General features: G+C 47.8%; 1 protein-coding gene across 1 annotated transcript; it reads right to left on the bottom strand.

The window, feature by feature from the left end:
* Window positions 1-560: 560 nt before the first annotated feature.
* On the bottom strand, window positions 561-16,228 carry hdhd2 (haloacid dehalogenase-like hydrolase domain containing 2). The gene is made up of 9 exons (XM_056290982.1): window positions 16,076-16,228; window positions 11,660-11,769; window positions 10,298-10,400; window positions 8,154-8,259; window positions 7,976-8,060; window positions 5,807-5,972; window positions 4,723-4,773; window positions 3,865-3,928; window positions 561-1,844 (listed from the first exon to the last, which is right to left on the bottom strand). Exons 2-9 carry the CDS (start codon window positions 11,758-11,760, stop codon window positions 1,741-1,743), a joined length of 780 nt encoding a protein of 259 aa, XP_056146957.1. The 5' UTR covers window positions 11,761-11,769; window positions 16,076-16,228; the 3' UTR covers window positions 561-1,740.
* Between the last annotated feature and the right edge of the window lie 11,582 nt (window positions 16,229-27,810).

The raw sequence follows: 27,810 nt of genomic DNA on the forward strand, positions 1-27,810 counted from the left end.
GGCTGCTTGCATGAAAACCGGACTGAAAGCTGACAGGCCGAATGCAATTTTGTGAGTTTCTTCTTTTTTTTTGTGTGGCTTTCCCTCCCCTCTTTCTCTCCCCAATTGTACTTGTCCAATTACCCCACCCCTCCAAGCTGTCCCAGTCGCTGCTCCACCCCCTCCGCTGATCCGGGGAGGGCTGCAGACTACCACCTGCCTCCTCTGATACGTGTGGAGTCACCAGCCGCTTCTTTTCACCTGACAGTGAGGAGTTTCACCAGGGGGACGTAGCGTGTGGGAGGGTCACGCTATTCCCCCCCCTCCCCTGTGAACAGGCGCTCCAACCGACCAGAGGAGGCGCTAGTGCAGCGACCAGGGCACATACCCACATCCGGCTTCTCACCCGCAGACACGGGCAATTGTGTCTGCAGGGAGGCCCGACCAAGCCGGAGGTAACAAGGGGATTCGAACCGGCGATCCCAGTGTTGGCAGGCAACGGAATAGACCGCCAGGCCACCCGGACGCCCTCCACACATGTAATTCTTGTACATCAAGAACACACTCGTAGTCTTACGTGATTTATCCTCTTTATTGTTTCTTCATCACCTCCATCTTATATTTGCACGTTTCCCATTTATTTATTCTTCTTCTAAACAAGTACACACGTCACTGTGCTGCAGTGTAGCAACAAATTAAATATAAATGTACCTATTGCCAGCAAGTCTGAGTAGGACACGCTATTAGAGTGGTCACGAGAATCGAGGCAGCAAGTTAAATACAACAGTGGGTCTACATTTTTCGTGTATTTAGGTGTGTAAGATCTGAACAGTGTTTTTTCTATACCTTATTTAAAGCATTTTGAAACTTTTTAAGAAACACAAACTATAACTTGATTTCCAAAACACTTCCAGACGTTTTAAGACCTGCAAAGGAAGCATAATGAGGATCAGCTGAGGGGGAAGAGTTAAGGCTCATCGTGTTCTGGTTTTGTTTTCCCACCGCGTCGCTGTAACGCGCCACATGCACACCAGACCAACGTGGACAGAATGTTGCGTTGCGTTTTGTGCGCAGTATAAGATGTGGAGGTTTGCCAGGCGTGTGCACACAAGGTCCTGCAGTGCAAAATCAACTAGTAGCGGTACATGTTCAGAGGGTGCGGGTCAAAGATGAGACCAGGTGATTGGGTTTGTGACACACAACTTCATTATCCCAACCGGGAACCAAAAAGTACTCTGCAACAGCTGTTGTGGATCTCGTATGTGTGCAGCACCATGGTGGGACTGCACCACCCGGGGTTAAGAGCATCCTGGCCCCATCATGGTGTTCATCCTGGCCCCATCAGGGTGTTCATCCTGGCCCCATCATGGTGTTCATCCTGGCCCCATCATGGTGTTCATCCTGGCCCCATCATGGTGTTCATCTTGGCCCCATCATGGTGTTCATCCTGGCCCCATCATGGTGTTCATCCTGGCCCCATCAGGGTGTTCATCCTGGCCCCATCATGGTGTTCATCCTGGCCCCATCAGGGTGTTCATCCTGGCCCCATCACGGTGTTCACCCTGGCTCCATCACGGTGTTCATCCTGGCCCCATCATGGTGTTCATCCTGGCCCCATCATGGTGTTCATCCTGGCCCCATCATGGTGTTCATCCTGGCCCCATCATGGTGTTCATCCTGGCCCCATCATGGTGTTCACGTAGTTGAAATCCTCTGAGGGTTCTGTGCTGCAGGAGGTGGAACCTGGTTTTTAAGCTGTAGCTATAGGAGATTCTTCAGGATGTGGTCCACGGCGTCCGGGAAGGAGTCACACGTCAGGTAGGGCTGAGGGCCGATCTTACCCTCGTCTCCCGCCCTGTATTTACCTAAGGGTTTGAGAGAGGGAGAGGTTTGTTTAACCTAGGAGACACATTCAGGGACCGATTCTCATTTTCAACGATGACAGAAAATAACAAAGATGGCAACAACCATAGAATAGAAATAACTAAAGTAAAACACAAAACATTTGTTAAAAACATTTATACCATGGCAACAGACAATACTGGTCTCTCATTGGCTGGAAGGTGTGTTATACATGTATTCCAAAGTTAGCTTAGCGGCTAACTTTTTTTTTTTTTTTTAGGATTTTTTCCCCCTTTTTCTTCCCAATCGTATCCAGCCAATTACCCCACTCTTCCGAGCCGTCCCGCTCCGCCCGCTCTGCTGATCCGGGGAGGGCTGCAGACTACCACATGCCTCCTCCGATACATGTGGAGTCACCAGCCGCTTCTTTTCACCTGACAGTGAGGAGTTTCGCCAGGGGGGCGTAGCGCATGGGAGGATCACGCTATTCCCCCCAGTTCCCCCTCCCCCCCTCGAACCAGCGCCCCGACCGACCAGAGGAGGCGCTAGTGCAGCGACCAAGATACATACCCACATCCGGCTTCCCACCCGCAGACACGGCCAATTGTGTCTGCAAGGAGGTCCCACCAAGCCGGAGGTAACACAGGGATTCAAACCTCCGATTCCCATGTTGGTAGGCAACGGAATAGCCCGCTACACCACCCGGACGCCACCAGCGGCTAACTTTTGATTCATAAACTTTTAATTCTGAATCCAAAGCATTCAACATAAAATAAGTGAGTGTTTTTATTCTAATTCTTACTTAAGTGACCACGGTATACATGGGGGTACAGCAACGCGTGTTTCAAAGTGCACCTCAATTGATCCCACGTGTTTCGGGGGATCCAGGAGAGAAACGCGGTCTTTCCTAATTCAGCAGACTGGGAAGCTGCAGAATGAGTCCCATCATCTGATTAACGTCCCAACAGCGACGGAAGATCTTTTGAGGTCATTTGTTTGTCCCCAAAGGAACAAATAAACAAACTTATTTGATTCTTCTAACTGGCGGAGGAGACGCCCGGTGTCGAAACGTCGGGTTTATTGTTTGCAACTGTTAAATGTTCACCGTGTTCTTCGTCCATATGAATACCGGTGTTGACGCCATCGGACAGACAGTCAGACAAGACAGACAGACAGACAGCTAGCCAGCTGAGCTTGTGCAAGCGGTCCATCAATCAATTATGGCCCCATAATCCAAAACTTCAACTATTCTTTCAGATACAGGAAACACGGGCCAAGATTTGAGCGCAACGTTTTAATAAGATGGCTGATTTTTTGATTTTGATATAATCCCTGTGGGGCAAGTCTTCCTCTGCATTTAACCCATCCTAGCTGTGTAGCTAGGAGCAGTGGGCAGCCGCCGTGCAGCACCCGGGGACCAACTCCAGTTCGTCTTGACATGCCTTGCTCAGGGGCACAGACAGGAGTATTAACCCTAACCTGCATGTCTTTTTTGATGGTGGGAGGAAACCGGAGCACCCGGAGAAACCCCACCGCGGACACGGGGAGAACATGCAAACTCCACACAGAGGACGACCCCCAAGGTTGGACAACCCCGGGGTTCGAACCCAGGGCCTTCCTGCTGTGAGGCGACAGCGCTAACCACTGGGCCACCGTGCCGCCAAAGCTCATTGGAGAATGCGGGCAAGATTCCAGACATTTTGGCAAGGCTCAGCGTTTACGGTTTTTACTGATTTTCACCAAAAAATTCCCAGATTTTTAAATTGATTTTCACCCAGATTTTATGTTTCCACGGATACAAAAGTGGTTCCTGTTCGTGTGAGGTTATGCAACAGTGTCCTCTTGTGGCGAAATTCGGCATGCTGGGTGGCTTTGAAAAATAAAAACCGAAAACGCTGAGCCTTGCATTTTGGTCACCCTGTAGGCTTTAACCACGGGTAGAAACAGGAAAGATGAAGGGGAGGGGAGACACTTGGGAAAGAACAGTAGATAGAAAGGAAAATTGATAAAAAGTAGGAGGAAGAGAAGTGTTTGTCAACTCACCAGTTCTGACCAGGATACCCAGCATTCCTGCACTCTGAGCTCCACCCACATCATCTCTGACATCCTACAGGAAGACGGGAGTCCAAAATAAACCAACACATTAAATGTGAATCTCTCTGAGGACTGGAAATTAAGAAAATGGTAAAACCAAATATGTAAGGGATATAATAACATTAAATTCCCAATAAAAAAAATAATAATCATGACAATAATGAAATCATTATTATCAGTTATGATAATAACTTTATGTGTATAGGAATTTTTAAAGATCGAGGTACAAATATGGTTTCCAAAGAATAAATCGGGATGAGAAATTTAAAAAAATGACATCGCAAACATAAGTCTACGAGAGCAGAAACATGACAATATCCATACATAATAATAAGTATAACAACACTGACACTGTGGCATCTTACATCAGCATTTGTGAGGACGTGCGTGTGTCCACCAAAACCTTCTTTACCCTCAACGAAAGGGGTGTAAGAAAAAAATCGATACACTCGAGTATCGCGATATTACGTCTCGTGATATTGTATCGATTCTCAGAAACATTGTATCCATTTTGTTGATAACAGTTTACATGCCAAGATTTGTGGCAGCGGTTCATTCCGTGTTGTGTTCAAACCCAGACCATTAGATGGCAGTGTTGAGCCATTTGATTCTTCCAGTAAAATAATCAATAATCAACAATTATTGCGCGCTAAAACAATGCGTATTACTTTTAAAAGATTGTCCCCCACACAAATGCACGCACGCACACACACACGTGCTGCCAGACGTGCCCTTGAGCAAAACACCTCTCTCCCTAGCGTCAAATACATAAATCATAAATGTGAAATGTAAACAAAGAGCACTTACGTCTCCTATCATGACGGCCTCATCGGGGCTGCAGTGCAACTCGGACAGCGCCTGTGAGGAGGGAGAACTCGTGTCTGAGAGGCTCAGATGGACAGCAGGGATGACCTCTACCAAGTCTCCATTGTGGGTCAATAGAAAACCAACACATTAGAAACAACACACTGTGTTTCATAGCTCATCACGCCAGGGTCCAACTGATTCCCGTCCCTTTGTTTTACAGCTTTGAGACATTACAAGGCTGCCACCCCACCCCACCCCCCCACAAATTGTATTAGCCCTCCCCGAACAGGCACCCCGACCGAACAGAGGAGGCGTTAGTGGACAGGACACATACCCACATCCAGCTTCCCACCCGCAGACACGGCCAATTGTGTCTGTAGGGACGCCCGACCAAGCCGGAGGTAACACGGGGATTCGAACCGCCGACCCCCCTTGTCGGTAGGAACACCAGCCAGACGCCCCTATTACAAAGCTGTTCTGGTTTTAATACTGTCCTCATGCGAAAAACTCGCGAGCGCACAAAGAAATTTAGGAGGATAATGAAAAATGTTCAGGTAACACAGTTTATTAACAAACGACTGATGACTTACACACCTTTACTGCGCGTGCACACTGCAAGAAACGTAATTCAAGGTAGTAAAAATGCCTTATTTCTAGGAAATTAATCTAATTTTTTTGCCCCCAAAAAAGAAAAATAATCTTGTAAGGCATTTTTGTGTGAGAATGTATTTTTTCACAGTCATTAAACTTTGAAAATCCAAAACGGTCAAAATTGTGTAACACAACGAGAAAAGATGGCGCGAAATTGTGTTGGAACTTCTCTGCACTTGCATTACGCTTGAAAGCGTGCCTTGACAATGCCAAGAAGTTGGGACTGATTCTTAAAATAAATGAAAAGCAGAGAACTGCCGTGGCGTTCTGTCTCTCGCTCACCAGGGCGTCCTCTGTATCGTGCTGAGACGCATCCGACCGTGAGATCTGAGAATCGTCCCACGCCTACTTGAGTCGTATCCTGAGAATGACTTAAGGAATTGGGCAAAAGAAGGGAAACCATGACCACACACACTGACGATTGATTCCTCACCTGTGTGAAAAAAGTCTTCTCGGGCTTGCCCACTACAGTGGCCTTGGTGTCCGCGGCGTACTCCAGACCTGTAACGAAAGGCCCGGGGCCCAGGGCCAAACCATCCTGACGCTTGTAGTACCGAGCCTTATGGACGGCAATGAGAGGCGCTCCATCCAGTATCAGTCTGGGAGGGAAGGCAGAGGGTCAGCAGGCTAAAGACACGAGGAAGAAGTAAAGGAAGACGAAGAGAAAGAGCAGTATTCATAGTCTTTATTTTCAATTTCATGGACAGTTTATTAAGATACACAACATTAAATTGGCTGATTATTATTTTTATTTTTTTTTACATTGATTTCATCAAGATAAACGCTTAAAAAACGACTTGGCTTAACGTTAACACTCCACAACAGGCACGGTGGATGGAAATCGTTGTTGTTATGGAAAAGTGGACGTACATTTTGAGAGTCCAAGAGAATATATATTTCAAAAGAACTGGGAAAAACTGCACATTTATACGACACTGACTACATGAATGCCTAATTAAAATATCTGAATACTGAAATATCTCCAGACTATTTATTATTATTTTTATTTTTTATTTTTTTTATCTGTTTGTAGACTTTACTGTATTCTTTTTTGTGCTGATGTTGTACTGTTCTGTTTATATCTTTTTGAAAACTTAACAAAAACTGAAGTGAGAAAAAAATTAAAAAAAACAACTGTTTTGCATTCGACAATTAAATATTTGTGGTTACAGTAACAAACCAGAGTCACAAACAAATGTAAAATACTCAGTTCTACAGAAAATAAGTGTACTGGTATATATGTGTGTGTGTGTGTGTGTGTGTGTATATATATATATATATATATATATATATATATATATATATATATATATATACACTACCGTTCAAAAGTTTGGGATCACCCAAACAATTTTGTGTTTTCCATGAAAAGTCACACTTATTCACCACCATATGTTGTGAAATGAATAGAAAATAGAGTCAAGACATTGACAAGGTTAGAAATAATGATTTGTATTTGAAATAAGATTTTTTTTACATCAAACTTTGCTTTCGTCAAAGAATCCTCCATTTGCAGCAATTACAGCATTGCAGACCTTTGGCATTCTAGCTGTTAATTTGTTGAGGTAATCTGGAGAAATTGCACCCCACGCTTCCAGAAGCAGCTCCCACAAGTTGGATTGGTTGGATGGGCACTTCTTTGAGCAGATTGAGTTTCTGGAGCATCACATTTGTGGGGTCAATTAAACGCTCAAAATGGCCAGAAAAAGAGAACTTTCATCTGAAACTCGACAGTCTATTCTTGTTCTTAGAAATGAAGGCTATTCCATGCGAGAAATTGCTAAGAAATTGAAGATTTCCTACACCGGTGTGTACTACTCCCTTCAGAGGACAGCACAAACAGGCTCTAACCAGAGTAGAAAAAGAAGTGGGAGGCCGCGTTGCACAACTGAGCAAGAAGATAAGTACATTAGAGTCTCTAGTTTGAGAAACAGATGCCTCACAGGTCCCCAACTGGCATCTTCATTAAATAGTACCTGTTAGAGCCTGTTTGTGCTGTCCTCTGAAGGGAGTAGTACACACCGGTGTAGGAAATCTTCAATTTCTTAGCAATTTCTCGCATGGAATAGCCTTCATTTCTAAGAACAAGAATAGACTGTCGAGTTTCAGATGAAAGTTCTCTTTTTCTGGCCATTTTGAGCGTTTAATTGACCCCACAAATGTGATGCTCCAGAAACTCAATCTGCTCAAAGAAGTGCCCATCCAACCAATCCAACTTGTGGGAGCTGCTTCTGGAAGCGTGGGGTGCAATTTCTCCAGATTACCGCAACAAATTAACAGCTAGAATGCCAAAGGTCTGCAATGCTGTAATTGCTGCAAATGGAGGATTCTTTGACGAAAGCAAAGTTTGATGTAAAAAAAATCTTATTTCAAATACAAATCATTATTTCTAACCTTGTCAATGTCTTGACTCTATTTTCTATTCATTTCACAACATATGGTGGTGAATAAGTGTGACTTTTCATGGAAAACACAAAATTGTTTGGGTGATCCCAAACTTTTGAACGGTGGTGTATATATATAAACTATGTTAGGTGATCAGTAAGTATGTAGAAATATGTCACATACTAAAGTGACTAACACACATCCAACCCTTGAATACCTGAAGGCCTTGTTGAGGGACTGGTAGTCGAAGTGGTCGGGAGCTAGTCCAACCACTACAGCGTTGGGGTCGGAGGTGTCTATACCTGAAGAGGGCGACAGAGGAAGTAAGATAACACACACACACACACACAAAGACACACAAGCTAACACACACAAACACAAAGCCAGGTCCATACCGGTGAAGTCCTCCAGCGCGCTGTCCTCCAGCAGCAGCAGTGGTCTGTGCTGCTGCTGCACTAAAAGACGCCGTGCTGCCGTCAGAGAGGTGAAAATCTCTTTTTCCTGTGGGACGACATTCACTTGTGACATTTTCCATCTATTAATAAGTAACAATCTTGTCATGATTAGGGCCGCACAATTATGGCTAAAATGATCATTTAAGTTTAAAGTTCTGCCCCCCCGGCCTGCCGCCCAGTGACTGCTGGGATAGGCTCCAGCATCCCACGACCCCGGATGGGATAAGCGGCTTGGATGAAGGATGGATGGAAGTTTCCTTTACTGATCCCCTTGGGGAGATTCAGTTACTGCTGATGAACCCATCCTAGCTGTGATGTGTGGAGCTTGGAGCAGCGGGCTGCCGCCTTCATGCTGCGCCCGGGGACCAGCTCCACTTCTTTTCCCGTTGCCTTGCTCATGGGCACAGACAGGAGTAACCCTAACATGCATGTTTCTTTTGATGGTGGGGGAAAACCCACGGCAGACACGGGGAGAACATGCAAACTCAACACAGAGGACGACCTGAGATGACCCCCCCAAGGTTGGACAACCCCGGGGTTCGAACCCAGGACCTTCTTGCTGTGAGGTGACAGTGCTAACCACCGGGCCACCGTGCCGCCGGCATAATCACAATTATTCTGCCAAATAGCGCGATTACAATTAGTTATCACGACTCTTCATCCATTTTGGGGAACAGATTTGTTTTATGGAGCATTTTAAATCGAAAGAAAACTGCCTTCAAATTCATACAGTTTTTCACCAGTGGTTTTTAATGACTTCCCCATTACTTCTCCATAAATTTTAGCTTAATTTCCATGACCAGATATGCCACTGAAAAAGTGTGTTTTAACACTATATGGTATGACGTGACAGTCAGGCTCTATTTCAAATACTGTATACTAGCCTCTCTACTCTTTACAACTTTAACAAGCCATATTTTGTACTGGTCCATTTGAAGTCACTACTACTACTACTACTACTACTACTACCACTACTACTACTACTACTACTACTACTACTACTACTACTACTACTACTACTACTACCACTACTACTACTACTACTACTACTACTACTACTACTACTTTCGGCTGCTCCCGTTAGGGGGCGCCACAACGGATCATCCGTCTCCATCTCTTCCTGTCCTCTGCATCTTCCTCTGTCACACCAGCCACCTGCATGTCCTCCCTCACCACATCCATAAACCTCCTCTTTGGCCTTCCTCTTCTCCTCTTCCCTGGCAGCTCCATATTCAGCATCCTTCTCCCAGTATACCCAGCATCTCTCCTCCACACATGTCCAAACCATCTCAATCTTGCCTCTCTTGCTTTGTCTCCAAACCGTCCAACCTGAGCGGTCCCTCTAATATACTCGTTCCTAATCCTGTCCTTCTTCATCACTCCCAGTGAAAATCTTAGCATCTTCATCTCTGCCACCTCCAGCTCCTCCTCCTGTCTTTTCGTCAGTGCCGCTGTCTCCAAACTATACAACATGGCTGGTCTCACCACCGTCTTGTAAACCTTCCCTTTAACTCTTGCTGGTACCCTTCTCTCACACATCACTGCTGACACTCCGGACACTGGAGAATGACTGCTGCAGCCTATCCCAGCAGTCATTGGGTTACAGGTGGGGAGACACCCTGGACAGGTTGCCAGGCCATCACAGAGCCCCCCCCCCCCACACACACACACACAGACTCACACCTAGGGACAATTCAGCACGGCCGAGTCAGCTGACCTCCATGTCTTTGGACTGTGGGAGGAAACCAGAGCACCCGGAGGAAACCCAGGCGGACACGGGGAGAACATGCAAACTCCACACAGAGGACGACCCGGGACGACTCGCAAGGTTGGACAACAGCGGGGTTCGAACCCAGGACCTTCTTGCTGTGAGGCAACTGCGCTAACCACTGCGCCACCGTGCCGCATGCTCAATAATCCAGGTAAGGAACTCAAAGAAAGATGCTAATTGTTGAGAGTCAGACCGTATCTTGCAGCACAGCGCAAAGTAGCTACGTTGTTGTGTCATAACGCTAGCCCTAGCCCGCACACCCACCCACACACACACACACACACAAGCACACGGGGTATAAACTGCACTTTACCTGAACGTCAAACTTGAGCCCCTGCAGTCTCTCCAGTAGGTTTCTCTTACACTCCTTGGTGGTGTTGGTCACAAACTTCACCGCTAGGGATGTCTGACGTAACCTGTCAGTAACAGAGTGCAAGAACAAACACCACCACTGACCATCAACACACCCATTTACAAATCGCCATCACCTACTGTATTCACCTACTATAGTCATGTGTGGTCTTTTGCATGTCTACGTACAGTCTCTCTCTCATTCTCTCTCTCCAAAGCAATATTTTACATCCCTCATCTCATCCCATCCCATCCCATCCCATCCCATCTCATCTCATCCCATCTCATCTCATCCCATCCCATCTCATCCCATCCCATCTCATCTCATCCCATCCCATCCCATCTCATCCCATCTCATCTCATCCCATCTCATCCCATCCCATCCCATCCCATCCCATCCCATCTCATCCCATCTCATCTCATCTCATCCCATCCCATCTCATCCCATCCCATCCCATCCCATCCCATCTCATCCCATCTCATCTCATCTCATCTTCAGCCGCTTCTCCGGGGCCGGGTCGCGGTGGCAGCAAGCTAAGTAGGGCACTCCAGACGTCCCTCTCCCCAGCAACGCCCTCCAGCTCCTCCTGGGGGATCCCAAAGCGTTCCCAGGCCACACTGGACATGTAGTCCCTCCAGCGAGTTCTGGGTCTACCCCGGGGTCTCCTCCCAGTTGGCCGTGCCCGGTAAACCTCCAAAGGAAGGCGCCCAGGAGGCATCCTGATCAGACGCCCGAACCACCTCAACTGGCTCCTTTTAACGCGAAGGAGCAGCGGCTCTGCTCCGAGCTCCCTCCGGATGTCCGAGCTCCTCACCCTATCTCTAAGGCTGAGGCCAGACACCCTATGGAGGAAACTCATTCCAGCCGCTTGTATCCGTGATCTCACCCTTTCGGTCACTACCCAGAGCTCATGACCATAGGTGAGGGTTGGAACGAAGATTGACTGGTAAATTGAGAGCTTTGCCTTCCGGCTCAGCTCCCTCTTCACCACAACGGTCTGGTACAACATCCACATTACTGCTGATGCTGCACCAAACCTCCTGTCAATCTCCCGCTCCATCCTACCCTCACTCGTGAACAAGACCCTGAGATACTTGAATTCCTTCACTTGCAATCCACCATTTTCCGGTAGAGAACCATGGCCTCAGACTTGGGAGGTGCTGACTCTCATCCCGGCCATTTCACATTTTGCATCTTGACAACAATTAGCCAAACACTTCCTGTGCCATGTAGTTTACATTCGGATAGGAGACAATTAAGGAGAGAATGTCGGATACATGTTTAAGAGACAGGACATTGGGAAGATTAGGGATTACCACTCACTTGTTCAGCGCCTCCTGTGCCCCCGGAACTGCCGTGTCCTCAATATGGAGAGTCCCACTCAGGTCAATAAGCACTGCCTTCAGAGCCCGTCTCCCCCCCATGTTGGAGACCTAGAGCAGACGTCATGATGTTGCTTAATTGGAGACCTACAGCCTAACCCTATCTGAGAACTCTACTGAGGCTCATCGCATTGAGCTGTTTGGTAGTCCAGCGTATAATATCAACCCAAAACCAGTTTTCAAATAATACCCCCTCAAATATTTCATACCCAATTTTTTGAGGAAATATCAACTTTGGTAGGATTATAGGTATATGGGAGAGGGACCTGGGGACTGAGTTTGGGGAACGGGCATGGTCTGATGCAGTGGAGTCGATAGGGCATGTTTTGTGGGCAAAAGGCTAAAAGAGGGTCAGTACAGGATCCTTCACAGATTGCAGCGCACACCCCAGTCCCTTAATACTTTCTATCTGGGGATTTCGCCCCCCTGTGTCCAGTGCAAGAAAGAGGTAGGGTCTTACATACACTGTGTATGGCACCGCCCTCTGATAATTAACTGCTGGGACAAAGTCTCACAGGAACTTCACTTCTTTTGTCATAAGGAAATACAAACGAATGCTGCCCCCCCCCCTTTTTCTCCTCATTTGCATTTGGCCGAGTACCCCACTCTTCCGAGCCGTCCCGGTCGCTGCTCCACCCCCTCTGCTGATCCTCCCACGTGCTCCGCCCCCCCTGGTGAAACTCCTCACTGTCAGGTGAAAGGAAGCGGCTGGTGACTCCACATGTATGGGAGGAGGCATGTGGTAGTCTGCAGCCCTCCCCGGATCAGCAGAGGGGGTGGAGCAGAGACCGGGACGGCTTGGAACAGTGTGGTAATTGGCCAAGTACAATTGGGGAGGGGGGGTCCCCCAAAAATATAGATAAATAAAAAATGGAGGAAGTATATATCCTCATTATCATTCATTTAGATAACAAAATGGCGTATTGCGTTATCCTATGGCCTTCTATCATCTCTCATAATACCAAGATGCAAAGATTTATAACTCGTCTCTTTCCCGCTGACTAAACAGGATCCAAAACCTGAAATCCACCAAGGCCCTTCAGAGTCACCTGGGTTCACCTGATCAGGGGGGGAGAGGAGATCTTTGTGTCGTCTGCAGTCAGCGTCTTCACGTACTACTCATTTCCGCAGGTTACGGGTGAGCATTATTTTACGTGGCGTGTAGGGGAAACCACCCAACTGGGGACAAATCTTCCAACAGGTCTCAGTTTGAAGCGCTCCCGCTTTGTAAAAGTGGCACAAATGAACAAGTGGGTACCGCGGCCCTGTGTGCGTTCAGATAGTAAGTCGATCGCAGTTTCTGATTACGGGACAATTTTTTTTTTTTCTAAATCCCCACATATGACCGAGGTCCACTGTAAATGGAGCTTTATTCTGGTATAAAAAGCTTATTCTTCTCTGATAATTCATTATTTTAAAGATTTACACGTTCATAATCATAATTCACATCAGCGGCGGCGGAGCCGAGGAGCTTACTGAGCTGTCTGACGCCACGTGGGTCACGTAAAAACACTAAGTAGGGGGCTTACCGGACCGGTTCGTGCCAGGTCTTCATGGGTTTCTGCCCAGGATCCAGATTTCAGGATTGTGTTTTATATAAGTATTTTATTTGAAACTAAGATCCCCCTATTATTTAGACATGCTTGGATTTCTGTCGTGTATTTATCAATGTGAGGGTACGATTAACGCTATTTAAATCCACGCAAAAAAAAAAAGCTTAAACACACACACCAACACTAATAAACGTATTGTTTTTGGCCAAAATAGCTTAAAGACACACACATAGTGTAACAAGTTTTGCAAGCTGGTAGTGTACTGGTCCACAAAGTGGTTTTGCAGACAGGCTCTGAGCAGAGAACAAGCTTATCTGACAGAGATACCAGAGCGGAGCTGACGTATGGGTGTGTGGGGGAGACAGGAGTGAGTTTGGACGCCATTCTTGATCTAGACCAAGTGGTTCTCAATTAGGTCCTCAGACATCACGAGTACAGCTGGATTTCTTACCTGCCAGGTATATGAATTACATTTGCCTGTTGTTTCCAGTTATTCCAGCTTCCAGTTAGTGCTGGGAGACATCCACCAGCCATCCATTCTCCAAACGGCTTATCCTCCGGGTGGAGGGGATGCTGGAGCCTATCCCAGCAGTCAGGGGGCGGCAGGCAGGGAGACACCCTGGACAGGCCGCCAGGCCATCACAGGGCCTTTTATTTGGTGACAACATATCAATTCAAACTCGGTATAATACCCTTGAAAGGTGAGCCCTAACGGGAGCAGCCCACAGTAGTAGTAGTAGTGGTAGTAGTAGTAGTAGCAGTAGTAGCAGTAGTAGTAGCAGTAGTAGTAGTAGCAGTAGTAGTAGTAGTAGTAGCAGTAGTAGATAATACCCTTGAAAGGTGACCCCTAACGGGAGCCGCCGACAGTAGTAGTAGTAGAAGTAGTAGTAGTAGTAGTAGTAGTAGCAGTAGTAGCAGTAGTAGTAGTAGTAGTAGTAGTAGTAGCAGTAGTAGATAATACCCTTGAAAGGTGACCCTAACGGGAGCAGCCGACAGTAGTAGTAGTAGTAGTAGTAGTAGTAGTAGTAGTAGCAGCAGCAGCAGCAGCAGTAGTAGTAGTAGTAGTAGTAGTAGTAGTAGTAGTAGTAGCAGTAGTAGATAATACCCTTGAAAGGTGACCCCTAACGGGAGCAGCCGACAGTAGTAGTAGTAGTAGTGGTAGTAGTAGTAGTAGTAGTAGTAGTAGCAGTAGCAGTAGTGGCAGTAGTAGTAGTAGTAGTAGCAGTAGTAGTAGTAGTAGTAGTAGTAGCAGTAGTAGATAATACCCTTGAAAGGTGACCCCTAACGGGAGCAGCCGACAGTAGTAGTAGTAGCAGCAGTAGTAGTAGTAGTAGTAGTAGTAGTAGTAGCAGCAGCAGCAGCAGCAGCAGCAGTAGTAGTAGTAGTAGTAGTAGTAGTAGTAGTAGTAGTAGTAGTAGTAGATATTACCCTTGAAAGGCGATAAATGATATAATTGAATTATGACACAGCCTCGCCTCCAATCAGGAAGATTTTACACCTGGAACAACAGGTTGCTGTCATGAACTACCTGACAGGATAGAAAGGTAAGTATGTGATGAGTAAGTAAAGTTTATATCTACTCATATACTTTCAGAATGTGTGTGTGTGTGTGGTGTTAGTGTAGATAGCGGGACCGAAAAGTAAAGCACTTATGATCCCACTTCTTTTTGGAGGTGGTAGGTATTGTCTCAGAGAGTAAGGGGAAAAATCTCAGAAAATTAAAATTATGCATAATTATGTGTAAATGTGCAAAATATGCATTTTTCTAAAAATGGCTAAAAACCACTTTTCTCGGCATTTCAGATGATTCTGAGCATCTTTGATTTTTTCACCTACATAAAAAAAAATTTCTGGGACTTAGAAATGTTTTGGCATTATGCAAAATATATGCATTTTTGCAAAAATGCACTTATGATCCTCATTTTTTGGAGGTGGTAGGTATTGTTCCAGAGAGGACCAGAAAAATAGCAGAAAATTAAAGTAATTATAATAATTATGCATAATTATGCAAAATATGCATTTTCTAAAAATGGCTAAAAACCACTTTTCTCGGCATTTCAGATGATTCTGAGCATTTGGGGGGGAGAGAGTTGGAGTGGGGGGGGGTTAGGGGCAGGGGGAAGGCGGTTAGCTGGCAGGATGAAGAGGAGGGAGATTTAGACGGGTGGATAACCAAACCGCTACATTGTAGCGGGGTTCTTCTAGTATATATATATATACTGAAAACCAGTAGCCCTGGTAATACCTGAGGACCTGATTGAGAACCGCTGGTCTAGACTCTCAAGTCACATGAAGACCGCAGGCCAAATCAAATCACTGCAATTTCAGAAGAAAACACGTGGCAATACGCGTCTAAGTCATGGTTTCTTCTTCTTTCGGGCTGTTTCCTGTTTCTCAGGGTCAGCATGGCGGATTGTATAGCGTCCATCGGTACCCTGTGAGGGCACAGCACCAATGGCGGCTGTTGTTAAGCCGGGACTCCACCCCGGTCCCGTATGGTCCTGTCAATCAGCGTAAGGAATTGGCAAAATTTTGCCCTTCCTGTCAAAACCACTACCCCTCTGGACGGGGCACAGGTAAAGCGCTGGATGCCGTCCCGGTATTCATGGACTTGCACCCATGCCTGTCGTCACGTTTGAGTCATTGTTTACATTCTGTACTTTACGCATGCGCAATGTAGCCATGAATGTAAACTGACAGTACGGCCAACGGAAAACGAACCTTCCTTCCAGACCCAAAGAAGGTTGGATCTGTCAGTAAACGTCGTGTCCAGACGAACTGATTCAACCTTCTGATTCTCTTACCTGGATTACTGAGCATGCGTCAAGACACGTCCTTACAGACGACTTCCGGGAAGGTGTTCTCTTATAGAAAGCAGAGCGAAATGGCGCGTGACAGCAGCAAATTCAACTTAAAACATATTGATAAGAAAACAACCTCCAGCAGCAGGGTCTCGGTTCTTCTTCTTCGCGTTCTTCTTATTCTTCTTCTTGCGCTTTATTGGAGTTGACATACAAATTTGCCGCTCATTACCGCCACCTGCTGCTCCGGGATAGGAATCCAAGTTACTTTTGAAGCTGTAGATGTCAAGTCATATTGTATGTAGTCGTCCGTGGTCGTTAAAATATTTTATTTGTACAGCCCCAAATCACAGTTCAGATCCCGAAGGTCGCTTATCAGTTCGATTTTCTATATTAAAAAATTTAAAAATGGGAAATTAAATTCAGTTTTCTCAAATTGTATTTTTCATGCAAAGAAAATACGGTGGTTGTGAGACCAGCTTTGTTGTATGGTTCGGAGACAGTGGCACTGCCGGAGAGACAGGAGGTGGCGCTGGAGGTGGCGGATGCTAAGGTTTTCATTGGGAGTGAGGAAGGAGGACAGGATTAGGAACGAGAGGGAGAAGGATGCTGAGTATGGAGCTGCCAGGGATGAGGAGAAGAGGAAGGCCAAAGAGGAGGTTTATGGAGGAGGATCCGGCCATGACCGGATGTAAGCAATGAATGCAGGTGTGACCATGGGTGGGACAAGCGTCTCCCGCCAGCTAATCATATGAGCCGCGCGCTTACACGAGTCCTGACCTCTCAGGAAGCCCAAGACACAAACGGAAACAGAAACTTTCCGATTTTCTACTTTTCTATACAACATTCCACAAATGGAAACTTGGAAAAACGACGCCCAAATATTAATTATACGCTGATCTGACGAACGAAAAATGCAATATTAGAAAATGGACTTAAATTTTCCAATTTTCTGTTTATAGCATGGAAAATGAACTGATAAGTGTTACACATTCTCCACCAGCTAACTAACACACCCCCAATATATGACAACCCCCATCCTGTGAGCCTCGATTTTGATGAGTTAAAATCGAAGCAAACAGATTCAACTTTATGCTTTCTTCTACTTTCACACTCTGCAGTTTAATGACATGCACACTAATAGCGTTCCCATGACAACTTGTATGTCTTCTTTGCTTCTTTTTTTTTAGTTTGGTCTAGTCTCATTCCTGTTCAGAGTAGGGATTCTTGCATCTGTGTGACAGCCTATAGTGAGTGCTGCCTGCACTGACTACATGCTAGTCGACTCTTCAACTGCCTGAAGAACCGAATACTCTCATTAGTGAATAGCTTCCTGAGCTTTGTCAGGAAACCAGTAACTTCTACTTTTGAACCCAGTTCACACTGACATCATTCAAAGAAAGTTGAATCAGTTCATCTGCATACAGAGAAACGTTTCATCATCATCTAAGTGACCTCTTCAGCTGACTGCAGGTGTCCCACCCTTATAAACCATACAGTGGCATAACGACCCAAACCAACGACCGGTTTCATATGCAAATATGGGTGGGGTGTACAAATCACAGAGGATTTGAGAACGGTTGCAATCACACCATTGTAAGATGGCAAGATGTACTCTTAGCCCCCCCCCCCACACACACACACACACACACCTCGGTTCAGGGAAGGTCATTGACTCCCCATTCAAACCAGCGCTCCTCCCTATCAAGGATGTGCACATCCTTATCCTTGAAAGAGTGGCCTCTGGCCTGTAGATGGTGTAGAATGTGGAGTCCTGGCCTGTAGATGGTGTAGACTGTGGAGTCCTGGCCTGTAGGTGGTGTAGACTGTGGGGTCCTGGCCTGTAGATGGTGTAGACTGTGGCGTCCTGGCCTGTAGATGGTGTAGACTGTGGAGTCCTGGCCTGTAGATGGTGTAGACTGTGGAGTCCTGGCCTGTAGATGGTGTAGACTGTGGTGTGCTGGCCTGTAGATGGTGTAGACTGTGGAGTCCTGGCCTGTAGATGGTGTAGACTGTGGAGTCCTGGCCTGTAGATGGTGTGTAGACTGTGGAGTCCTGGCCTGTAGATGGTGTAGACTGTGGAGTCCTGGCCTGTAGATGGTGTGTAGACTGTGGAGTCGTGGCCTGTAGATGGTCTAGACTGGGGAGTCGTGGCCTGTAGATGGTGTAGACTGTGGAGTCCTGGCCTGTAGATGGTGTAGACTGTGGAGTCCTGGCCTGTAGATGGTGTAGACTGTGGAGTCCTGGCCTGTAGATGGTGTAGACTGTGGAGTCCTGGCCTGTAGATGGTGTAGACTGTGGAGTCCTGGCCTGTAAATGGTGTAGACTGTGGAGTCCTGGCCTGTAGATGGTGTAGACTGTGGAGTCCTGGCCTGTAAATGGTGTAGACTGTGGAGTCCTGGCCTGTAGATGGTGTAGACTGTGGAGTCCTGGCCTGTAGATGGTGTAGACTGTGGGCCTGTATATGGTGTAGACTGTGGAGTCCTGGCCTGTAGATGGTGTAGACTGTGGAGTCCTGGCCTGTAGATGGTGTAGACTGTGGAGTCCTGGCCTGTAGATGGTGTAGACTGTGGGCTTGTAGATGGTGTAGACTGTGGAGTCCTGGCCTGTAGATGGTGTAGACTGTGGAGTCCTGGCCTGTAGATGGTGTAGACTGTGGGCCTGTAGATGGTGTAGACTGTGGAGTCCTGGCCTGTAGATGGTGTAGACTGTGGAGTCCTGGCCTGTAGATGGTGTAGACTGTGGAGTCCTGGCCTGTAGATGGTGTAGACTGTGGAGTCCTGGCCTGTAGATGGTGTAGACTGTGGAGTCCTGGCCTGTAGATGGTGTAGAATGTGGAGTCCTGGCCTGTAGATGGTGTAGACTGTGGTGTGCTGGCCTGTAGATGGTGTAGACTGTGGAGTCCTAGCCTGTAGATTGTTTAGACTGTGGAGTCCTGGCCTGTAGATGGTGTAGACTGTGGTGTGCTGGCCTGTAGATGGTGTAGACTGTGGGCCTGCAGATGGTGTAGACTGTGGAGTCCTAGCCTGTAGATTGTTTAGACTGTGGAGTCCTGGCCTCTAGGTGGTGTAGACTGTGGCGTCCTGGCCTGTAGGTGGTGTAGACTGTGGAGTCCTGGCCTGTAGATGGTGTAGACTGTGGCGTCCTGGCCTGTAGATGGTGTAGACTGTGGAGTCCTGGCCTGTAGGGGGTGTAGAATGTGGAGTCCTGGCCTGTAGATGGTGTAGACTGTGGAGTCCTGGCCTTTAGATGGTGTAGACTGTGGAGTCCTGGCCTGTAGGTGGTGTAGACTGTGGAGTCCTGGCCTTTAGATGGTGTAGACTGTGGAGTCCTGGCCTGTAGATGGTTTAGACTGTGGAGTCCTGGCCTGTAGATGGTGTAGACTGTGGAGTCCTGGCCTGCAGATGGTGTAGACTGTGGAGTCCTGGCCTGTAGATGGTTTAGACTGTGGAGTCCTGTCCTGCAGATGGTGTAGACTGTGGAGTCCTGGCCTGTAGATGGTGTAGACTGTGGTGTGCTGGCCTGTAGATGTTGTAGACTGTGGAGTCCTGGCCTGTAGATGGTGTAGACTGTGGTGTGCTGGCCTGTAGATGGTGTAGACTGTGGGCCTGCAGATGGTGTAGACTGTGGAGTCCTAGCCTGTAGATTGTTTAGACTGTGGAGTCCTGGCCTCTAGGTGGTGTAGACTGTGGCGTCCTGGCCTGTAGGTGGTGTAGACTGTGGAGTCCTGGCCTGTAGATGGTGTAGACTGTGGCGTCCTGGCCTGTAGGTGGTGTAGACTGTGGAGTCCTGGCCTGTAGATGGTGTAGACTGTGGAGTCCTGGCCTGCAGATGGTGTAGACTGTGGCGTCCTGGCCTGTAGATGGTGTAGACTGTGGAGTCCTGGCCTGTAGGGGGTGTAGAATGTGGAGTCCTGGCCTGTAGATGGTGTAGACTGTGGAGTCCTGGCCTTTAGATGGTGTAGACTGTGGCGTCCTGGCCTGTAGATGGTGTAGACTGTGGAGTCCTGGCCTGTAGATGGTGTAGACTGTGGAGTCCTGGCCTGTAGATGGTGTAGACTGTGGTGTGCTGGCCTGTAGATGGTGTAGACTGTGGAGTCCTGGCCTGTAGATGGTGTAGACTGTGGAGTCGTGGCCTGTAGATGGTGTGTAGACTGTGGAGTCCTGGCCTGTAGATGGTGTAGACTGTGGAGTCCTGGCCTGTAGATGGTGTGTAGACTGTGGAGTCGTGGCCTGTAGATGGTCTAGACTGGGGAGTCGTGGCCTGTAGATGGTGTAGACTGTGGAGTCCTGGCCTGTAGATGGTGTAGAGTGTGGAGTCCTGGCCTGTAGATGGTGTAGACTGTGGAGTCCTGGCCTGTAAATGGTGTAGACTGTGGAGTCCTGGCCTGTAGATGGTGTAGACTGTGGAGTCCTGGCCTGTAAATGGTGTAGACTGTGGAGTCCTGGCCTGTAGATGGTGTAGACTGTGGAGTCCTGGCCTGTAGATGGTGTAGACTGTGGGCCTGTATATGGTGTAGACTGTGGAGTCCTGGCCTGTAGATGGTGTAGACTGTGGAGTCCTGGCCTGTAGATGGTGTAGACTGTGGAGTCCTGGCCTGTAGATGGTGTAGACTGTGGGCTTGTAGATGGTGTAGACTGTGGAGTCCTGGCCTGTAGATGGTGTAGACTGTGGAGTCCTGGCCTGTAGATGGTGTAGACTGTGGGCCTGTAGATGGTGTAGACTGTGGAGTCCTGGCCTGTAGATGGTGTAGACTGTGGAGTCCTGGCCTGTAGATGGTGTAGACTGTGGAGTCCTGGCCTGTAGATGGTGTAGACTGTGGAGTCCTGGCCTGTAGATGGTGTAGACTGTGGAGTCCTGGCCTGTAGATGGTGTAGAATGTGGAGTCCTGGCCTGTAGATGGTGTAGACTGTGGTGTGCTGGCCTGTAGATGGTGTAGACTGTGGAGTCCTAGCCTGTAGATTGTTTAGACTGTGGAGTCCTGGCCTGTAGATGGTGTAGACTGTGGTGTGCTGGCCTGTAGATGGTGTAGACTGTGGGCCTGCAGATGGTGTAGACTGTGGAGTCCTAGCCTGTAGATTGTTTAGACTGTGGAGTCCTGGCCTCTAGGTGGTGTAGACTGTGGCGTCCTGGCCTGTAGGTGGTGTAGACTGTGGAGTCCTGGCCTGTAGATGGTGTAGACTGTGGCGTCCTGGCCTGTAGATGGTGTAGACTGTGGAGTCCTGGCCTGTAGGGGGTGTAGAATGTGGAGTCCTGGCCTGTAGATGGTGTAGACTGTGGAGTCCTGGCCTTTAGATGGTGTAGACTGTGGAGTCCTGGCCTGTAGGTGGTGTAGACTGTGGAGTCCTGGCCTTTAGATGGTGTAGACTGTGGAGTCCTGGCCTGTAGATGGTTTAGACTGTGGAGTCCTGGCCTGTAGATGGTGTAGACTGTGGAGTCCTGGCCTGCAGATGGTGTAGACTGTGGAGTCCTGGCCTGTAGATGGTTTAGACTGTGGAGTCCTGTCCTGCAGATGGTGTAGACTGTGGAGTCCTGGCCTGTAGATGGTGTAGACTGTGGTGTGCTGGCCTGTAGATGTTGTAGACTGTGGAGTCCTGGCCTGTAGATGGTGTAGACTGTGGTGTGCTGGCCTGTAGATGGTGTAGACTGTGGGCCTGCAGATGGTGTAGACTGTGGAGTCCTAGCCTGTAGATTGTTTAGACTGTGGAGTCCTGGCCTCTAGGTGGTGTAGACTGTGGCGTCCTGGCCTGTAGGTGGTGTAGACTGTGGAGTCCTGGCCTGTAGATGGTGTAGACTGTGGCGTCCTGGCCTGTAGGTGGTGTAGACTGTGGAGTCCTGGCCTGTAGATGGTGTAGACTGTGGAGTCCTGGCCTGCAGATGGTGTAGACTGTGGCGTCCTGGCCTGTAGATGGTGTAGACTGTGGAGTCCTGGCCTGTAGGGGGTGTAGAATGTGGAGTCCTGGCCTGTAGATGGTGTAGACTGTGGAGTCCTGGCCTTTAGATGGTGTAGACTGTGGAGTCCTGGCCTGTAGGTGGTGTAGACTGTGGAGTCCTGGCCTTTAGATGGTGTAGACTGTGGAGTCCTGGCCTGTAGATGGTTTAGACTGTGGAGTCCTGGCCTGTAGATGGTGTAGACTGTGGAGTCCTGGCCTGCAGATGGTGTAGACTGTGGAGTCCTGGCCTGTAGATGGTGTAGACTGTGGAGTCCTGTCCTGCAGATGGTGTAGACTGTGGAGTCCTGGCCTGTAGATGGTGTAGACTGTGGTGTGCTGGCCTGTAGATGTTGTAGACTGTGGAGTCCTGGCCTGTAGATGGTGTAGACTGTGGAGTCCTGGCCTGTAGATGGTGTAGACTGTGGATTCCTGGCCTTTAGATGGTGTAGACTGTGGAGTCCTGGCCTGTAGGTGGTGTAGACTGTGGAGTCCTGGCCTTTAGATGGTGTAGACTGTGGAGTCCTGGCCTGTAGATGGTTTAGACTGTGGAGTCCTGGCCTGTAGATGGTGTAGACTGTGGAGTCCTGGCCTGCAGATGGTGTAGACTGTGGAGTCCTGGCCTGTAGATGGTGTAGACTGTGGAGTCCTGTCCTGCAGATGGTGTAGACTGTGGAGTCCTGGCCTGTAGATGGTGTAGACTGTGGTGTGCTGGCCTGTAGATGTTGTAGACTGTGGAGTCCTGGCCTGTAGATGGTGTAGACTGTGGAGTCCTGGCCTGTAGATGGTGTAGACTGTGGAGTCCTGGCCTGTATATGGTGTAGACTGTGGAGTCCTGGCCTGTAGATGGTGTAGACTGTGGAGTCCTGGCCTGTAGATGGTGTAGGCTGTGTAGTCCTGGCCTGTAGATGGTGTAGACTGTGGAGTCCTGGCCTGTAGATGGTGTAGACTGTGGAGTCCTGGCCTGGTGTGGTAGCTCTCCGGTGTTGCGTCGTCCTCTTGGCCAGCATCTGTTTGGTTTCCCCGGTGCACAAGTCACGGCAGTCCTCCTGGCACTTAACAGCATGCACTGTATTGCCGTGTTGTGCCGGGGGACCCGATCCTCGGCGTGGACCAACTTCTGTTTTGGGGTTTGAGAGCGACTGGGACGCGGTGTTTGGAAAATACACGTCTCAACTTTTCCGTCACGTTGGCCACATCCAGGATCACCGCTGGTTTATATTTAGGCGGCCGTGGTCCTTGTCATCTACTTGGTCGGCTGCTGCTCTGTCTGGGCGTCTTCCTGGCTTTGACAAACACCCAGTTAGGAGGACCACACTTAACCGGGGGCCCGTTTAATGTGGGGTGTCTCCGTCGTCAACGCTCCTGTTCCCCTCGCAGCTCTAAAGCCTGGCCCGTCGTGGAAAACATATTTTTAGTGTCTCTGTGAATTATTTTCCGATGAAAATAATCATTTAAGAGGGCTATCCTTAAACACTTAATCACTCATTAGAATAAAAAAAAAAAACCATATGTATTCTATCTCGATAACAACTGACAGATGTATCACATTAGTGTGCCTTTTAGGGCATTTAGATAGATTTAGTACAGTGAACGGTATTATAAAGGCTAAACAGCTACCTCTCCGTCAATGCTGACCAAATCCTCTTAACGTCACTCCGGCATCATCTATAACGGTGCTGATCAATGACATTGGGGTTTTTTTCTTTTCAGAAATAGTCCCATTAAACAATCATCTTGATTGGAAAACAAATATCTATGTCACATCTCTCATGACACATTTTCAACATAGTTTAATGCTTAAAGTATCAGTGACTGAAACATAAATGCTGTTAAATGTGGACCTGTACAGTCCTCCATGATCTTCTTAAGGTGAAATACAGATTTACATATGTCGCTCCATATACGAAACATCCAACGACATCCAATGTTGAAAGAATACAAAAGAAAGAAAGAAATATACAATAACAAGCGCTGAATCTTCAAAAGACAGCAGCTAATCTAAACCCTCTATAAAAATCACAGCCCTTTGACAGACTGGACCCTCACATTAAAGCAGCTGTAGACAACTTTTCAACCCCCCCCCCCCATTATTTCCAAGTGTTTTTATTGTTTGCACCACTGTCTGGAAGAAAACATGGTAATTTTCCGTTCATTAGCAGCCTGGTTGCTGTCCAAAGCAAGAAACAATGGGAAGAATCCCAATTTGAATTAGCAACCCCCATCTTAGTGCCACGATAAAGGCAGTAAAACATCCGGTAGTTGTAATAAGGAGGCAGGTTGTGTCACTTACTGGTCCAGCAGAAAGAATGTCAACTGTATGTCGGCTTTGGAGCCAAGTCCTGGGTGTTGTATCAAACTGCTTCCCCGTCGAGATCTGTTTCCCCCTAGCCAGAGTTCAACACAACACCGGGACGCTTGATTAGCTTTAACTTAACCCTAACCTGACCTCAACCTAACCTTAAGCTTAGCCAAATGCTTACCTGATCATAACCCACAGCTAACCTGTTTCCATGCGAGCACTTTCATCTGGCTAGAGGGGGAAACACATCTAGATGAGGAAACAGAGTTCGGTGTAACACGGGAGCTCTCTCCATCAAGCGAATAGCCATCCGAAGTTCTCTCTTGTTTTACCTCTGTTTCCATCGCTCTTCCTCTTCACCTTTTTTTGTCTCCTTCATCGACGGGGTTCTTTTTCTCTTGCCGGGTAGAGTTTCCAACGTCACTTCAGTTGTGCCGTCGTCCGCCATATTCGCTACTGAGGATAGCTACCGATAGCTAAAGCGCTAACCTCTTCCCGTTTTAGTTGTGCAGTGGTTGGTACACTTCCTTTGGGCCGGAAATTGAGCCTTGATTTCCCCACGAGATCGTACCCGCTAGCTACCGATAGCTAAAGCGCTAACCTCTTCCCGTTTTAGTTGTGCAGTGGTTGGTACACTTCCTTTGGGCCGGAAATTGAGCCTTGATTTTCCCGCAAGATCGTACCCGCTGGCAGACAGAATTACATAGTGAAAGCGAGACTTACAGGGAACCAGTCGAAACACCGATGGTGTCATTATTCTATAACCATTACACTGTGCAATCAACATTTGCCTCGTCATAATAAGTTGAAGCAAAAAGTTGCCTACTGCTACTTTAAATGAAGGATTGGCAAACATATTGTACTTAACCCCTCTGTTGTCTGACGGGTCAAAAAGGCCCATGACAGTGGTTAACAGCAGAGAAAAGACTCTAAATGATCTTTTCTCAACCTGAAATTTGATGACTTTTCCTACAGTGACCTCCAACATTTTCTATTCATATTTCCATGAAAGCTGTACACCACTAGGGTACTAAGATGGTCTTGGGGTCATGTTTGACCCTAAGACATGTTTGGGTCATGTGTGACCCTGTGCAAACGAGCGGTGTCCACTGGTTAAATGCAGTCTTCCTGCACTGTGAGGAGGGAAAACCCAGATGGTCACACAGTTTGTGATGAATGACAGGTTGTTTCTTCATGCAAAATAGATTTGGGGTTTAAAATTGAATTAAGTCGCTTTAATTCAGAGGTTTAATGAAGGCGGGTCATAAATTACCCTTAAGACAAGGGTGGTATACACAATGTGTGGACTACACGAGGGTTAAGTTTATAAGCTTAATTGGCCATTCATTCAAAATGTGTTGCTTAAAAAGGTCTCACAGTAAAAAAATGAATGAAAAAATCTGTCTGAGGACGGACCTATAAACATGTTAGTTGCAGACAGACAGACAGATAGATAGATAGATAGATACATAGAGAGAGAGAGAGAGAGAGAGAGAGAGAGAGAGAGAGAGAGAGAGAGAGAGAGAGAGAGAGAGAGAGAGAGAGATAGATAGATAGATAGATAGATAGATAGATAGATAGATAGATAGATAGATAGATAGATAGATAGATAGATAGATAGATAGATAGATAGACAGACAGACAGAGAGAGAGAGAGAGAGAGAGAGAGAGAGAGAGAGAGAGAGAGAGAGAGAGACAGACAGACAGACAGACAGACAGACAGACAGACAGACAGACAGACAGACAGAGAGACAGACAGACAGATAGATAGATAGATAGATAGATAGATAGATAGATAGATAGATAGATAGATAGATAGATAGATAGATAGATAGATAGATAGATAGATAGATAGATAGATAGATAGATAGATAGATAGATAGATAGACGGATGGATGGATGGATGGATGGACTTCCATCGAAGGTGAGACCCCGTTTCAGCACCAGCAACCGAACATAACAGACGAGCATGTGGAGGATCCCGTCCTCACGTGTCAGCCTACATTACAGACGACTTGGGACACCCGGGCGCCGCAAATCCTGACCTGTGAAATGCAGCTCCGCATTCAGAGGCCGGCGAGTCCTAAGCCCCCCCACCCCACCCCACCCCACCCCACCCTCAACACCCAGATAAACTCCTCCTAATCGTAGCTCAAACTGGATTTTACCGTGTAAATCTGCCAGAAAAACATATGCTTCTAATTCCGGCAGATCCCTTTTTTTCCCGCGCCCCCTCCCCCTTTTCTCCCCCTGTTGTGTATTTAGGGTGGAAAGTAGCGTTAATAAAATGTTTGTGGAGCTCAGGGCGGATATGGACGGTGACAATTTGAACCATACGGGGATTATTTACAAAGTAGAGCAGAGTGCTCCTCCGGGGCTTTTCCGTGGCCCCGCCCCCCCTCTCTCGAACCTAAAATCCAGGGAAACCAAATTTGTCTGCAAAAAAAATAAATAAATAAATAACATGTCCACCATCACATCCCACAACCTCCTTTATGTCGACGACTTATTTTCATGAGTTGTTAATGGCTCGCCAGAATGGGATGTCCTACTCCAGTGGTCCTCAATCAGGTCCTCAGGTGTTACCGGCGATGCTGGTTTTCTCCTCTGCCAGGCATTTCACACCACAGTCACCCGTTGTTTTGGTTGTCCAGCCTCCAACCAGAGAAGTTTTACACCCGGAAGTACGGGTGAGGTTGAACTCCCCGTCTCCTAAAACCAGGGCAGCCCGTCCACCTTCACACCAGACTCCACGAGACCGCTGAACTAACACGTGGCTGTACTTGGTCCAACCCACGCAAGCAATACCCTCCCGTCCATTTAGCTATCTGTCTTTTCATGTTGCAAAGCCTCTTTTTTTTGGGGGGGGGGTTCCCCCTTTTTCTCCCCAGTTGTACTTGGCCAATTACCCCGCTGCTCCACCCCCCTCTGCCGATCCGGGGAGGGCTGCAGACTACCGCATGCCTCCTGCCTCCTCTGATAGACGTGGAGTCGCCAGCCGCTTCTTTTCACCTGACAGTGAGGAGTTTCACCAGGGAGGACGTAGCGCGTGGGAGGATCATGCTATTCCCCCGAGCCCCCCCCCCCCTTGAACTACTAGCGACCAGGACACATACCCACATCCGGCTTCCCACCCGCAGGCATGGCCAACTGTGTCTGGAGGGATGCCTGACCAAGCCGGAGGGAACGCGGGGATTTGAACCGGCGACCCCCATGTTGGTCGGGGCGCTTCTTCGGCGGGGGAGAGGGAACTGGGGAGAAACTTCTCACTGTCAGGGGAAAAGAAGCGGCTGGCGACTCCCCATGTATGGGAGGAGGCATGTGGTAGTCTGCAGCCCTCCCCGGATCGGCAAAGGGGGCGGATCAGCAACCGGGACGGCTCGGGAGAGGGGGGTAACTGGCCAAGTACAACTGGGGAGGGGAAAAAAGGGGGGGGGAGTAAAGAAATCTCAGAACTAGAAACTTGATATAAGATGATCTTTCTTTTTTTTGAGTAAATATCATGA

Source organism: Lampris incognitus, chromosome 12 (genome assembly GCF_029633865.1).
Source record: "Lampris incognitus isolate fLamInc1 chromosome 12, fLamInc1.hap2, whole genome shotgun sequence".
Lineage (NCBI taxonomy): Eukaryota > Metazoa > Chordata > Actinopteri > Lampriformes > Lampridae > Lampris > Lampris incognitus.